Consider the following 12721-nt stretch of genomic DNA (forward strand, 5'->3'; position numbering starts at 1 on the left):
CGGAGGTACTGGGAATTGAACCCAGGACCTCATGCACATCAAGCATGTGCTCTACCACTGAGCTATACCCGCCCCCATCCTTGAAGTCCTCTCTTTTAAAAAGTTTGGAAAAGCTGGACAAAGCAACACAAAAGAAAAGAATCCTCTGGAATCCCCCACCCAGGAGACTCTGGGCATGGGGTTAGTTCAACGAACTCCTGCGTGGATGGGGGCAGATCCTGTTTGCTTTATTCCACAAAATAGCAGAACATAAACACATCCCGGTTATTACACATGCTTCCGACCCTGGGGTTAGTGGCCACCCCCTCCCCCCACAGCCATTACCAAGCTTCCTTCCATTCTACGCGGGACTCTGACAGACCTGCCTCTGCTTTATGCTTTTTTCTCCAATTTCCGGCCATTTCCTTCAGGCAAGTTCCCAAGAGCGCAATCAGTGGGTCAAAAGGTAAGAGCATTTGTGAGGACTCTTTGGCACAGAGTGCAAGTTTCCATACTTTAAAAAAAAAACCGTTTTGTTTTGTTCCCTAACGTTATTCTAATCACCGACACTGATCCAGGGCTGACCCTGTGCCGGGCGCTGTTCAAAGCACTCTCCTGTGCAGACTCTACCCTCGTAACAACCCACACTGCAGCAGGCACTGTCATTATGACCACGTTGCAGATGGGGACTCTGGAGTCCAGAGAGGTGGAGTAAACTTCATGAGGTCACACAGCTAGTATGAAACAGAGCTAGGATTTGAAATGAGGACACTGGCCCCCAAAACCATGCTCTTACACAATTCAAGGCTGCTGCATACAGATAGCCTCCCTCCTTTTAACAACCCACTCGTGCTCCTTCTGCAGGATACAGGTACTGTCACTTACACAGCCTTCCTCACCCTACGTGTGGGTAATCCTTCCAACTTTATTACTACGATCAGAGGCAGAGCTAAGATTTGTGGTGCCTGAGGCTTTTACAATTTGGGGGACCCGCTGCAGGAAAAATAGTTCTTACAGATTCAAAAGAAGGTGTAGGGCTTTGGAAGGGACTAGTGCAAGTAAATGGCTCTGAACCTTAAGTTCCATCAGCATCACACTAAATCCCAATGTGCCTCTTCCCAATAATTACCAGGAAAATTTCAAGGCAGTGAAGTCAAGTGAGTTTTCCTGTGAACATCTACATTACACCCCCACCTAGAGTCCACCATTAACATTTCCCTGTGCATGTTTTATGATGCACCTGGGAGCCTGCCCCTCACCCATCTGTCCCTTCCTCCCCCTTACTGTCTTATGCATTTCCAAAGGAGTTGAAGACATCAGGGCACCACTGCGGTTTGCAGATCTTTAACCAGAGTTCAGCATTTTTACGCTTTTCCTTTTAGTGTCAAAATCAGACATGAAATGCAATTTACATGCAACACAACCCATAAATGTGCCTCTGCTGACCCTGCTTTCTGCACACATGGGAACAGATGCATTTCCCCAATTAAATAGTGAGAACTTCCTGAGGACGCTGTCTAACGTCCAGGCTGCAGAATGTGTCCCTGGGTAGCAGTGACCACCCATCCCCCAGGTAGCTCCGTTTTGAGGGATGCTTTGATGGTCACCTCTGGGTATTGAGTTTCCGCCCTTCTTCCAGCAGCTTCCTTCTGACTCCCTCCCCAGGATGGACTCACTGGGTCAGAAAACAGGGTTTAAAAGGCATTTTAGCAGACACAGAACAACTTCCATCCTCACCTCGACTTACTGTTCCCTCTCCCTCCCCCTCCTCCCTACCACACACAGCCATTTATTATATGTACAACCATCCTTTTTATTTTTAGGACAGGAGAGGGAGAGGAACTGCAGGAACAGTTCCTTAAAGTCATTATGTTTTAGAGTACAGGGGGTGGGAGGGAAGGCTCTGACATTACTCTCTTCCTCCATCCATTTGTTTTATAAACAGCTTGTTCTATTTTTAGATACGTGTCCTGGAGCAACCTTTCCAAAGGCCAGGATGAAAAATAGAGGAAGATTAACAGCAAACTAAAAGCATCGAATGCTTCTGATAAAAGATACCACACAAAATGTCAAAAGGAAGAGCCTGGGAGAAATGTCTGTGACATGGATAGCAGACTTCAGATCCATAATAAATAAAGAGCTACTACAAATAAACAAGATGACAAAGCAGCCCAGAAGGAAAATGGTCCAAAGGTTTGAACAAGCATGGAAGAAACTGCTGGTGATTACATGAAAAGATGCTCGACCTCACTGGTAACCATGCACAGTAAAACAAAAATAGTGAGACCACAGAGTAGTAAAGACATAAGCAAACAAGGGAGCTCCTATGCTGTTGAGGGTAAATGTCAGCACAGCCTACATGGAGAGCAACCTGGCTGAGTCCATCAATGACCCTGTAGATACTCTTCCTGTATCCCAGAGATCACTTCCAGGCACCTGTCCTACAGACACATGGGAGATGCCTCAGGTACACAGGTCTCCTTCCAGTTTCATCAGGAGGAGCAACGTGGGTCTAAGTGAGTGGAACGCCGGGCACTCACACCATGGAATTCTCTGCAGTCATGCAAACGAATAAGCAAGCACCCAATGGACACAGGAAGTTCTCTAACAGGTGCCCACGGCACATTACAGAACCATATGTGGTATGATCCTATCCAAGACACAGAAAAATTACAATCCTTCTATTTTCCTACATACATGTACGTACTTTAATGGACTCAAACGTGGAATGTAACGGAACCATGCACACCGCACCACAGAGACAGCTACTCTGTAGAGGAGGGTCAGAAGGGAGCGGAAAGGTCAAGGGTGATCACACGTTTTGCAGGGGGATGTTTATGAACCACATCAATGACTTACAGTGAGAACATAAACCCTTATTATTTGTAGAATAAAGATTTTCAAAAGTCCTTTTTAAATGGTGGGCGGGAGGATTCACTCCCTTTGACATGCTTCAGTTTTCTCACCTTTAAAAGGGGGATAACCCCAGCCCTCCTTAACTAGATTGTCGTGCGGACCTGATGAACAAAACCACCTGCTTGAAAGCCTGATAGGCGCGCAGCAAACGTCAGCTGCTGCGACGGCCAAGGTGACAGGGCTCAATCAGGGTCTGCCTCCCGCGCAGTCACTGGGGCCTCCCCAGAGAAACCCAAGTGCAGAACGCCACTCACCTCCCCCGCGCCGATCAGCCTGCAGGCCCCGGCTCCTCTGCCAGTTTCTGTAAGACCATCCTCACTCCCGGGATGGCTGCTCACCCTGCCTCAGCTGGACGGGCCTCTGCCACCCCCTAGGTTCCCACCAAGCTTTTGTGGAGATGAAGGTCCCAGCACCTACATCCCTGGGCACTAGAAGGGGACGTACAGAGAGAGAAGCTGCCTGCAGGAGGGAGACAAGTCACACCCAAGGCCCAAGGTGTTGGTCAAGAGGTGCTTTATTGAAGGCTGGGGGCTCGGGCATCTCGAGGCAGCTATAACCTGGGGACAGAGAGGGAAGCTGAGGGTGGATGAGGGGAGGGGGCCCCACATCCTCGTCCACCTGACACCCCTTCTTCTGGCTTGGGCCCTTCCATTTCTCCTGGGGGACCCTCCCAGGCCCGACTCTGTGGTCAGGTGGCTCTGGGGGGCTGACCCTCTTCCAGGCCTGGCCAGAGAACATCACTCCACCACTGGCCACAGCGACCAGATCTGGGATGGGCACCGGGACCCACCAGAGGCCCCTGGGGAGAAGGGGCGTGTACTCACTGGACCTCGCGGAACGCCCGCCTCTCCACCAGCTTCACTTTGTACTTGCGCTTGAATCTGGAGGAGAGAGCAGAGAGCAGTTGGTGACCACAAGCCCATCACTCGCAGGAAGGTTCTCGATGCCCCACCCCCAACCTGCCCCGCTTAGCAGCCCCAGGCCCTCACTTGGCTCGCTCCCTTGGCTCGATCATGTTTCTCCTCTGGAAGCTCTTGAAGCGGTCACGGAGGACGCTGCCCTCGGGCTGTGGGACACAGAGAGGGAGGTCTTAGCGGGCACCCAGGAGAGACCCTAGGGCACCTGAGCTCTCCACAGCGTCCAGAGGGAGCTGAGCCCCCACAGCTGCCTGTCAGCCCAGACCCCCAGTCTGGCCTCGTGGACACCAAGGGCTCAGCCTGGCCCTGGGCTCGTGGGGTGATAGGTATGGACCTGGGGATGCTTGGTGCGGACCCATGGGTTGCCCCTGAGCTGGGTCTGAGAAATCAACAGAAAGGAGGTCACAGAAGAGTGAACACAGGAATGCCAGGCAGAGGGAGCAGCAGGGGCAAAGGCAGGGGTGAGAGGGAGAAGGGCACACTGTCAGCCCACTAACGAAGTGCCCAAGGCAGGCTGGGCCATGCAGGGCTGTGGTGAGGAGCTGGGCTTCCCCCTCCCCGAGGCGCTGGGAAGACACGGCAGGTTCTGACTGGGGGAGGGACTGGGTCTGTTTTGAGCTTTAGGGAGACCCCGCTGGGACGGAAAAGGGTGGGAGCAGGGCCGTGAGACCAGGGGCAGGAAAGGGACCTGGCTGGGAGGAATGGCAGCTGAGGGTCACACGCTCAAACCACCGTCACCCAGCCCCTCACCCCCGGGGGCCCCGTGCCCTCAGCCCCTAGGCATCAGCCCAACCAGCCCAGCCCGGGGGCAGCCAGGATGTCGCCCATAGTCCCTGGGGGACACGGGGAGCAAGGATAGGTGTCATCACCGGGCACAGGGGCGCCCCTATAGCACCACAGCCCCCCAGACAGACAAGTACCTTCAGGGTCCTCAGCGAGTCAGACAGCTCAGAGCTGAGCTGCACGTCAATGTCAGGGTCCCGATACCTGGGGAGCAGGGGGCAGGGCGTTCAATGGGGCAGCCTGGCCCAGGACAGAGTCCAAAGGCCCCTCCTGGGGAAGAGCAGGCTGGGCAGTGGGGCTTTCGGGGAAGCGGGGCCCAGGCCGAGCAAAGGCGGGAAGGACCCAGACCCCTCCCAGCCTCCCCCAGGAGCCCTCAGTCTTGGCCTCACTTCAGCCGCCCCAGCCTGCGGGGCTTATCCGCCTCTGCCAGCCGCCGCGCCAGCCGCCGCTCCCGCCGCCGCGCCAGCTCCGCCAGCCGCCGCGCCACCTGGGCCTTGATCCCACGCAGCCTGAAGAGCTCCTGGTGCTGGAGCCGGGCAGCCCGCACCTGGGCCTGCTGTACCCTCTGCAGGAACAGGTGGGGTCAGGGACCCAGCCAACCATCACCTTGCCCCAGGGGGACCCTTCGTGGCCACCTGCTCCCAGGTCACGACACACCAGCAGCCCCATCTCCCTCATCCATTTGTCTGTCTGTGGTCCCTAAATCCCCCCTTACCCCCCCCTGTCCCGGAAAATAAGCACCAGGAGGCTTGATCTTGCACGCTCCCTGCTGGGTTCTCTGAGCCCACAGCAGGGTCTGGAAGGTGCTGGGAGACAGGTCTCAGCTGACAAAGCAGATCAGAGGGCCCCGTACAGCACAGAAAAGCAGGCTGAAGGGATCCGAGAAAGCAAGCTTCGGGCACGAAGAAAGCAGGCTGCAGGCAGGAGGAATCAGGCTGCAGGGGCAGGGAAAGTGGACCGGAGCCCACGGTGCTCACCAGCATCCGGGCGGCCTTCTCCCGCCGCCGCTGCTGCTCTGTCTTCTTCTCCGAGGAGGCCAGGCGGACAGCAGAGGGTGAGGCCTCTGCTCCAGCGGCTGGGTCTCCTCCAGTCTCCAGCCCCTCGTCCTGGCCCTCACCCGGCCCCGGCTCCTCCTCCCCGTCCGACTCCTCCAGCAGTCCCTGGCACATCTCCCGGAAAGTGGACTCCTGGGGAGAAGGGGCGGGTCAGGCGCTGGGCCAGGAGCAGGCGGGATGTGGGATGTCAGGATGTGGGATGGAGGGCGCTCACCTGGGTAGCAGCCTGCTCTGTGGCGGGCGGGGCCAGCTGCCGCTCCAGCTTCTTTGCCTCCTTCTGTCGCTGCAGCTCCACCTCATGGGCTGCCCAGAGCAGGGTCTGGGAGTGGGGAGGGGATACAGGTGAGACCTGAGGCCCCCAAGGGCCTCTCCTGGGAGTCAGACCTGAACTTCTTCCCTCCCACCTGCCTCCCACCCCAGTGCCCACGGCCCACCCCTTCCCTGGACTCCCAGCTACAGCCTCACCCTGCTCTCCATGCGGCAGCCAGAGGGCTTCTAACCCTTAACCTACTCGGCCTGTTCCTTTGAAGGACAGTCTCGTCTCTTCATAACTGCAGTTTCTCTTACACAAAGTGCCCAGAACAGGCAAATTCATACAGACAGGAAGGAGAGCAGCGGCCGCCTAAGACTAGGGGAGATGAGGAATCGGGGCGTGACGGCTGATGGACGTGAGGTTTCTCCCTGGGGCGATGCAACATTCTAACACTGACCTCAGTAATGAATTAATAACAACTTTGAATACACTAAAAATCACTGAATCACGCCCGCTGGGTAGGTGAATCCTATGTGATGACAATTAAACATCAACATAGCAATTACATTTTAAACAAAGACATCTGTCCCATCTTTGAGTGAGGTGCAGCCTCCCCTGTGTGGGGCCAGCCTCACCCCTTCAACATTCAGCGGAACCACAGTCGCTGCCGTTGAGGGTCGAGGCCGTTGACCAGGTGAGGGACACTGCCTCCTGCTCCTGGTTGGCCCGGAGCCCGCCTTACTGTGAACCGCTCGGAACAGCACTCACAGGAGCACCTTGCGCCTGCTCAGTGATCTCCCTTTCTCTCCCGGAACCTGCACCCCCTGAGGACTGGGGGATGGTCCCCTCTATCCGTGACCTCTGTGCTCAACAGGTGCCTGTGAGATGAACTCAGTGACTCGCAGCGCCAGCTTTTCCCGTTGCAAAACCATCTTCGCCTCTGCACAAACCTCTCAAACGTTTTCTTTGCTAACAGTTGAAGACCTTTTGCACTGATGCCCCACAGAATTCCTGAAAGGTGCCACGGTCTCCCTCACACCTGGGCCTCTGCACACATACTGTTCGCTCTGCATGGAACTCCCCTTCCCCACTTGCCATAGCAAACCGCTCTCAGTCTCAGCTCTGATGCCCCCTCTTCCCAGAAGCCCTCCCTGACCCTCAAGGCTGGGCTGTGATGCCCCTTCTGTGCTCCTCCATCCCAGTAGGGGCATCACTGCCTGGGAATGGGTCTGTCTCCCTGACTGGACCACAAGCCGTGGGCGGGCAGGACCAGAGCTGTCTCAGTCATGCCGAGTCCCCAGCACTGGGCGGGCCCGGAGAAAGGGCCAGGCTGGGGCAAGCCAAGCAAGCGGCCGAGCACGGACTAAGGAGAGGCCTGGCGGGGCTACATACCTGGTGGTCCTCAAAGGATGGGTTGTAGGAGGCTCCCGCAGGTGCTGCCTCCACAGCAGGCGCTTGGGAGGGCTTGGTATGGAGATGCTGCGGCCGCTGGAGAAGGACAAGACCAAGGCAGGGTAAGGCCCAGGAGCCCCAGGACTCAAGCTCACCCAAGTGCCAGCGCGGGGACCCCAAGCTCGGGAGGCGGCCCGCGGCCTTCTAGTTGGGACATGTCTGCACAGCTGGGCCTCGTGGAGTAGCATCCCCAGGACAAGCAAGGCCCCTGCACGCAGGGGTCACGTTTGCCCTTCCTGAAAAGAGCCCCTGTCGCCCCAGGGGTGGGAGTGGGGTGGCTGACACTCGCAAAAGCACGTGGTACAGCTGGTCTCTACGGCAGTCATCTGTCCATCACTGAAACTGGCAGCAGCATTTGGCAGAGGATGTGAGGTCCTCTGTCTGCTGACAGAGGGCTGACAAACACTCACAGTGCGGCCCTCCCTCCCCGGGGAGCTTGTGAGAGGCCTAGAAGCCTGGCCCACCTCAAACCTGCTCACCAGAGTCCGCAGCCCCCCAGGAACCGAGTACACACTCAGCACAGCACCTCCGCATCCAGACGCACCCCGTCCGTGCCCATCTGGCCTCCACCCCAGCAAAGGCTCTCAGTCTCCAGCAGAAGCCCGGGGATCACCCTGGACGCCCCCTGCTCTGGGCCCCGCCCCACACCCAACTGCCCGCCAGGCCTGGTGTTTCTGCCCCGGAACTTGTCTCCCCCGCTTCCTCCTACCCCAGGTCTCCAATCCCTCAGAACTGTCTTTTTTCCAGTGTGTTTCCCTGATCTCCCCAAAGTGTGTCCGGCTGACCCACCACCACCCTGCTCTCTCCCTTCGGGGCACCGACTCGCCGCCTGGCCCCAGCACGTGAGGTCCTGGTCACAGGACAGTCGGGCTCTGAAATGGAGGCTCGAAAGCCCAAATGGAGAGCACTTCCCTGTCCCCAGCCCCGTCCTCTGACCTCTATCACCCCAGACGCCCTTCTGATGACGACCGCTTACCTTTACTCCTTTCTTCTTCGTCTGCTCCAGGAAAAATTCATCCTGACCTTCCAAGGGCCGGTCCAGAGGGTCTGTGGGGGCAGTGAGGGGGGTGGCTGCTGGAAACACTGTGGCTCTGAGGGGGCCCCTCCTTTCAGAAAGTTGGCACTGATGCACAGGCGAGAGAAGGACAGATTCTCAGACCCCAAAGGGCTTTGAATGCCCAGCAAAAGAGCATCTGGACGGAGGCCAGAAAGCAGAAGAGACCCAAGGCCGAGGGCAGGGGCCGGCCTGCTTGGGAGAGGGCGCACTAACGGGAGAAGGGCACCACCCTGGGATGCCTGGCTTGGCTGAAGACCTTCCAGGCAACGTCGGCAGGGCACCAGCCCAGCCCCCACGACTGCGAGCAGAGGCAGGGACACTCACTGTCTTTGGCCCAGAGGTCGTAGAAGGGCCGCTCGATGGTGTCCTGCGGCCCGGGCTTGACTCTGGCTGCGGGAGGGTTGAGGAGCCGGGACTGCGCCCTGCGCACCTCCCGGGGCAGCTCGCCCTGCTTCGCCAGCCTCTCCCATAGCTGCTCCTTCCGCTTGAGCTTCTTGGCGTTGGGGACCTGGTGGGCAAGGACGCTGGGTGGGAGAGAAGCAGCAGGAGCGCGGTGGGTGAGTTAAGCTCACACCCCTGCCGCCAGGGTCCCCAGCGCCTCCTCCCCAAGCGCCCGAAGGCTCCTCCTGCTCCTCGCTCAATCCAGCAGCCTCAGAGACCGTCTCCCCAGGTCTGTCCCCAGCACGGGCCCCTCTCCCGAGCCCTTGACCCAACATACAAAGGCCTCCGGGGCCCTTGCCCTGGGTGTCTCCCAGGCACCTCACTCCAAAATCAACCCTGGCCACTCCTCCTCCCATAGCCGCACTGTCCACTCCATCACCCACCCCGCCTCCCTCCTTTAGGGGTCAGTCACTCAGCCCTGCCTAACTCACCTCCTGACCCTGGCTCCCACCCAGCCCCTCCTCTCCATCCCCAGAGCCCCCAGCCAGGCCCATCCTCACAGGCCCCAGACAAAGCACCCTGGACCTGGGCCCCACTGCCTCCAAACAACTCTCCAAAGCCCAACTCAGACCCTCTCCTCTCCTCCAGTGGCCCTCACCTATCACTCTCCCTCCCCGGCCGCAGAGGAGGGCAGGGGGCCCGAGTTCCATGGGAAAGAAGGGTCTGGGGCCAGTGGGACACTTACTCTTTGGGGACTGGGACCTTGGATGTGTTCTCTAGGATGAGGTCAACCCGAAGGGGTTTCTTAAGAAGCAGTGACTTCTTCTGGCCTTTGGTCCTCTTCTTACTCAGCTCTGGAGGTGGGAGGAAGGACAGGAATCAAGACCTCAGGCCTCCTCACTCTCCCAGATCCAATTCCTTCCCCTCTCACTTCAGCTCCACTGGGGCCATCAGACTCACATCCCAGCACAGACCAGAGGCCCCAGGCTGGCCCCAGGTCCCCAGCTAAGGAAACAGGACCCCAAGGGCAGCGCCCAAGGTGCACAAGTTGTGACCCCCACCCAACCCATTTCCTGGGCCAGCTGGAGGCAGCTCAGTGCTGGGGACACAGGGAGTCAGACCCACAGCCCTGAAGACGAGTGCCTCCAGCTGCAGCAGGGAAACGGCCACAAAATCACTAATGCTAAGGAGGAAGCAAGCAGGTGCTCAGGCGGCAGGAGGCCCAGGAAGCTGGAGTCGGGACCCGATCCAAGACAGCAATTCTCAGCACAAGAGAATTTTCTGCCTTTCTTCCTAAAGCCCAGTAATCAAAAAGACTCTAGGACAAAACAAAAGGACGGAATCCACATCCTTCCATTTGCTATGGGACCTCGTGAAAGTGACTTTGCTCTCCTGCGCTTCCAAAACGAGGCCACTGACTGCCGACCTCCCAGGGTCGAGAAGGGGAGATGTAACTACAGCTGACCACTGAACAACACGGGTTTGAACTGCAATTGGGTGTCCACTTATACAGATTTTTTTCAACAGCAAATACCACAATACCACACAATCCGCAGGCGGCTGAATTCAAAGATGTGAAACTGCAGGTGCAGAGAGCTGACTCTAAGTCACATGGGGACTTTTGACTAAGTGGAGGGTCAGCACCCCTCACTCCAGCATCGTCCCAGTGTTTGCTGTATTTCAGGAAGGGCACAACACAGTGATCACCCAAGAAAGCATAGGCTGGCTGTAATCCTACTTTTTTTTTTCCCCCACCTAAAGCAGACTCTATAACTACTTCCTCACCCGTTCACCAGAGTAGGTCTCTGCTTTACCCTTCTAGTCCCAAAACTCAAGCCCTTACCTCTGTGCAAGCTGACCTCTTTAATAACCCCTCCTCACCTGCTCAAAGACGCCTACGCCTCGAAGAGTTTCTTTCACATTCTTCTGTTCACTGAAACGGGCCCGCTCATTTTCCTTAGAACAGATCCCTTGAATGATCTCATACATGTTCGTTAAGGGGGTCCTGCTGTTAGAACTTGCCCTCTTCGCTTTTTTCTCCTCTCCTTAAAGCAGATCGCTTCCCCTTTGTCTGTTTTTCTAGGCATTAACAGTAAACCCTACTACTCACTGAAGCAAATGCTAACTCACTTCTCCACTTGCTTTCAGCTGGTCCCAATCGTCCATTTTGGCAAACTAAAGCAAGCAGGTTAAAGTGAGTTCCTTAGCTACTCATTCAAGTCGATTATCCTGTTCTCATTAAAGCATGATACTTTAACTAAAACAGCTCTGATTCCTTACAGCAAGTCCTTGATTTGCTCTTCTGCAAATAAACGGAGACCTCCCAGTTTATGTCTTATCTAGTCACCAAGGCAGATTCCTACTGGCTTCTTTGCGCATTGAAACCTCTGACATCGTATAAACGAAAAGAGCTCTTCAGGTTAGTCTCGAGCTTCCTTTCTGCTCACTACAGGTCCTCTTGTTTATAGTTAAGAGCCTTTTTAGCAGGTGTCTGCCACCCAATCCACGTTATTAACACAGTTCCTTTCAGAGGCTGAGATAGGCTACTTAATGACTGATAACGTCATATCCCCCCACAAAAACCTTTCCTCACCTTTATTCTTGCAGCCTGTGTCCACGAAGAAGAGTTTTTCATCGGGCGCCTCTGATATCAAGCCACTGGGAGATGCAAATGCAGAATGTTAGCCACAGATGTTAGGGAGGGAGCGAGATGCTGCGGAAGGAACAGGTTTAACCTCTCAGTTCCCTGCTTTCCTATCATGTTCATTCAAGCGCGCTCTTCCCTCATGGGAGTCCCACCAGGCTAAGGCCCCTCCCTCCAGTTTGCAGAACTTCGTGCTTAAATCACACTAAACTAGGGTGGATGCTTGCGACGTACTGATACTAGGAAAGGATTCATTGTTTACCGGGATTCTAATTTAACTGGGCGTCCTTTATCCGATAACCCTATCAAATCCTCCAGCCCTCACCCAGAGTTCCCAGCCGTGCTCGGGACAGGCGCTCCGGCCCCTAGTAAGTCCCCCCCAAACAGCTCGGCCTCACATCTCTCCACACAGACCGGGGCCCTGCTGCCGGAAGTCCCGCCCCACGCACCCGCTCGTGCGCTCCTGCAGCCGCACGTCCTCCAGGAACTGGTCGACCTCCAGTCCCAGCGGCTCCTGAGCGAGCCGCCGCCAGCCCCGCTTCTTATTTCTTGGGCCTCGCCGCCGCCGCCTCAGCGCCGGGTCCACCGAAGTGGGCCGCAGCCCCAGGAAGCCGGAATTGGCCTCATTTTTCGAGCCGTGCCTGCCGCCACCGCCACTGCTTCCCGCCGCCATCTTGTTAAAGGAAGAACTTGACTGCCCGGCGCCCCCGAAATCCGATTTGGGGCATGCGCGCGCAGACCTCCCGTGACCTACTTCCGGTGGCCACCATCTTGGTAAGGTGGCTGGATCTGCAAAGGGGCGTGGAGGCTGCCATCTTGGTAAAGGATAAATGGCTCCTCCCTCTTCTGCACGTGCCCCTCGGCCCCGGGTTGTAGGTTTGAGGCTGCGGCCCCCCAGGAGAACTTTTTTAATCTGAGTATTGTTTTTAATTTTTAATTTGCTGATTTAAAAAAATTAGTTTTCTAGTGGCAATCTAGTTTTCTAGTTTCAGTGGTAGAGTGCATGCCTAGCATGCATGAGTTCCTGGGTTCAATTCCCAGTACCTCCATTAAAAATGAATAAACCTAATAACCCACCCCCCTAAAAAGAAAAAAAAAGAAGAAGAAAAACTAGTTTTCTTAGAAATGTTAGAACTGCCAGTGGCAGATTCGGCACAAGACACAATCCAGTCTCAGAACGTTTGGCTTTGTCAAGTGTTCCAATCTTGGAACCTTGGAAATCGAAGTTTTCGGAATGTCGAGATTGGAAGCACAGAACGTTACACGCGAGGGATGTTAAAAACA

The 12721-nt window shown here is 56.1% G+C and overlaps 1 protein-coding gene, 1 long non-coding RNA gene and 2 other non-coding genes across 5 annotated transcripts; 1 reads left to right on the forward strand and 3 right to left on the reverse strand.

Moving 5' to 3' along the window:
- Positions 1-73, reverse strand: TRNAI-GAU (transfer RNA isoleucine (anticodon GAU)). Its single transcript has one exon. It is a non-coding gene; the product is annotated as a tRNA-Ile (tRNA).
- A 677-nt stretch (positions 74-750) lies between these two features.
- On the forward strand, positions 751-2667 carry LOC140698046 (uncharacterized). Its single transcript, XR_012075439.1, has 2 exons — positions 751-850; positions 1941-2667. It is a non-coding gene; the product is annotated as an uncharacterized lncRNA (long non-coding RNA).
- A 724-nt stretch (positions 2668-3391) lies between these two features.
- On the reverse strand, positions 3392-12136 carry NOP53 (NOP53 ribosome biogenesis factor). Of its 2 annotated transcripts, XM_072966762.1 has the most exons (13): positions 11887-12136; positions 11387-11451; positions 9539-9647; positions 8737-8936; positions 8332-8402; positions 7296-7391; positions 5865-5969; positions 5573-5782; positions 4985-5160; positions 4733-4799; positions 3885-3961; positions 3720-3776; positions 3392-3452 (listed from the first exon to the last, which is right to left on the reverse strand). In XM_072966762.1, the coding sequence occupies exons 1-13, from the start codon at positions 12108-12110 to the stop codon at positions 3446-3448; spliced, it is 1464 nt and encodes a 487-aa protein (XP_072822863.1). In that variant the 5' UTR covers positions 12111-12136; the 3' UTR covers positions 3392-3445. The 2 variants fall into 2 exon arrangements, with proteins under 2 accessions (XP_072822863.1, XP_072822864.1); XM_072966763.1 differs by lacking the exon at positions 3392-3452 and having other exon boundaries at positions 3716-3776.
- LOC116282308 (small nucleolar RNA SNORD23) lies at positions 4577-4687 on the reverse strand. Its single transcript, XR_004191803.1, has one exon. It is a non-coding gene; the product is annotated as a small nucleolar RNA SNORD23 (small nucleolar RNA).
- Positions 12137-12721: the final 585 nt, after the last annotated feature.

The sequence above is a fragment of the Vicugna pacos genome, chromosome 9, assembly GCF_048564905.1.
Source record: "Vicugna pacos chromosome 9, VicPac4, whole genome shotgun sequence".
Classification (NCBI taxonomy): domain Eukaryota; kingdom Metazoa; phylum Chordata; class Mammalia; order Artiodactyla; family Camelidae; genus Vicugna; species Vicugna pacos.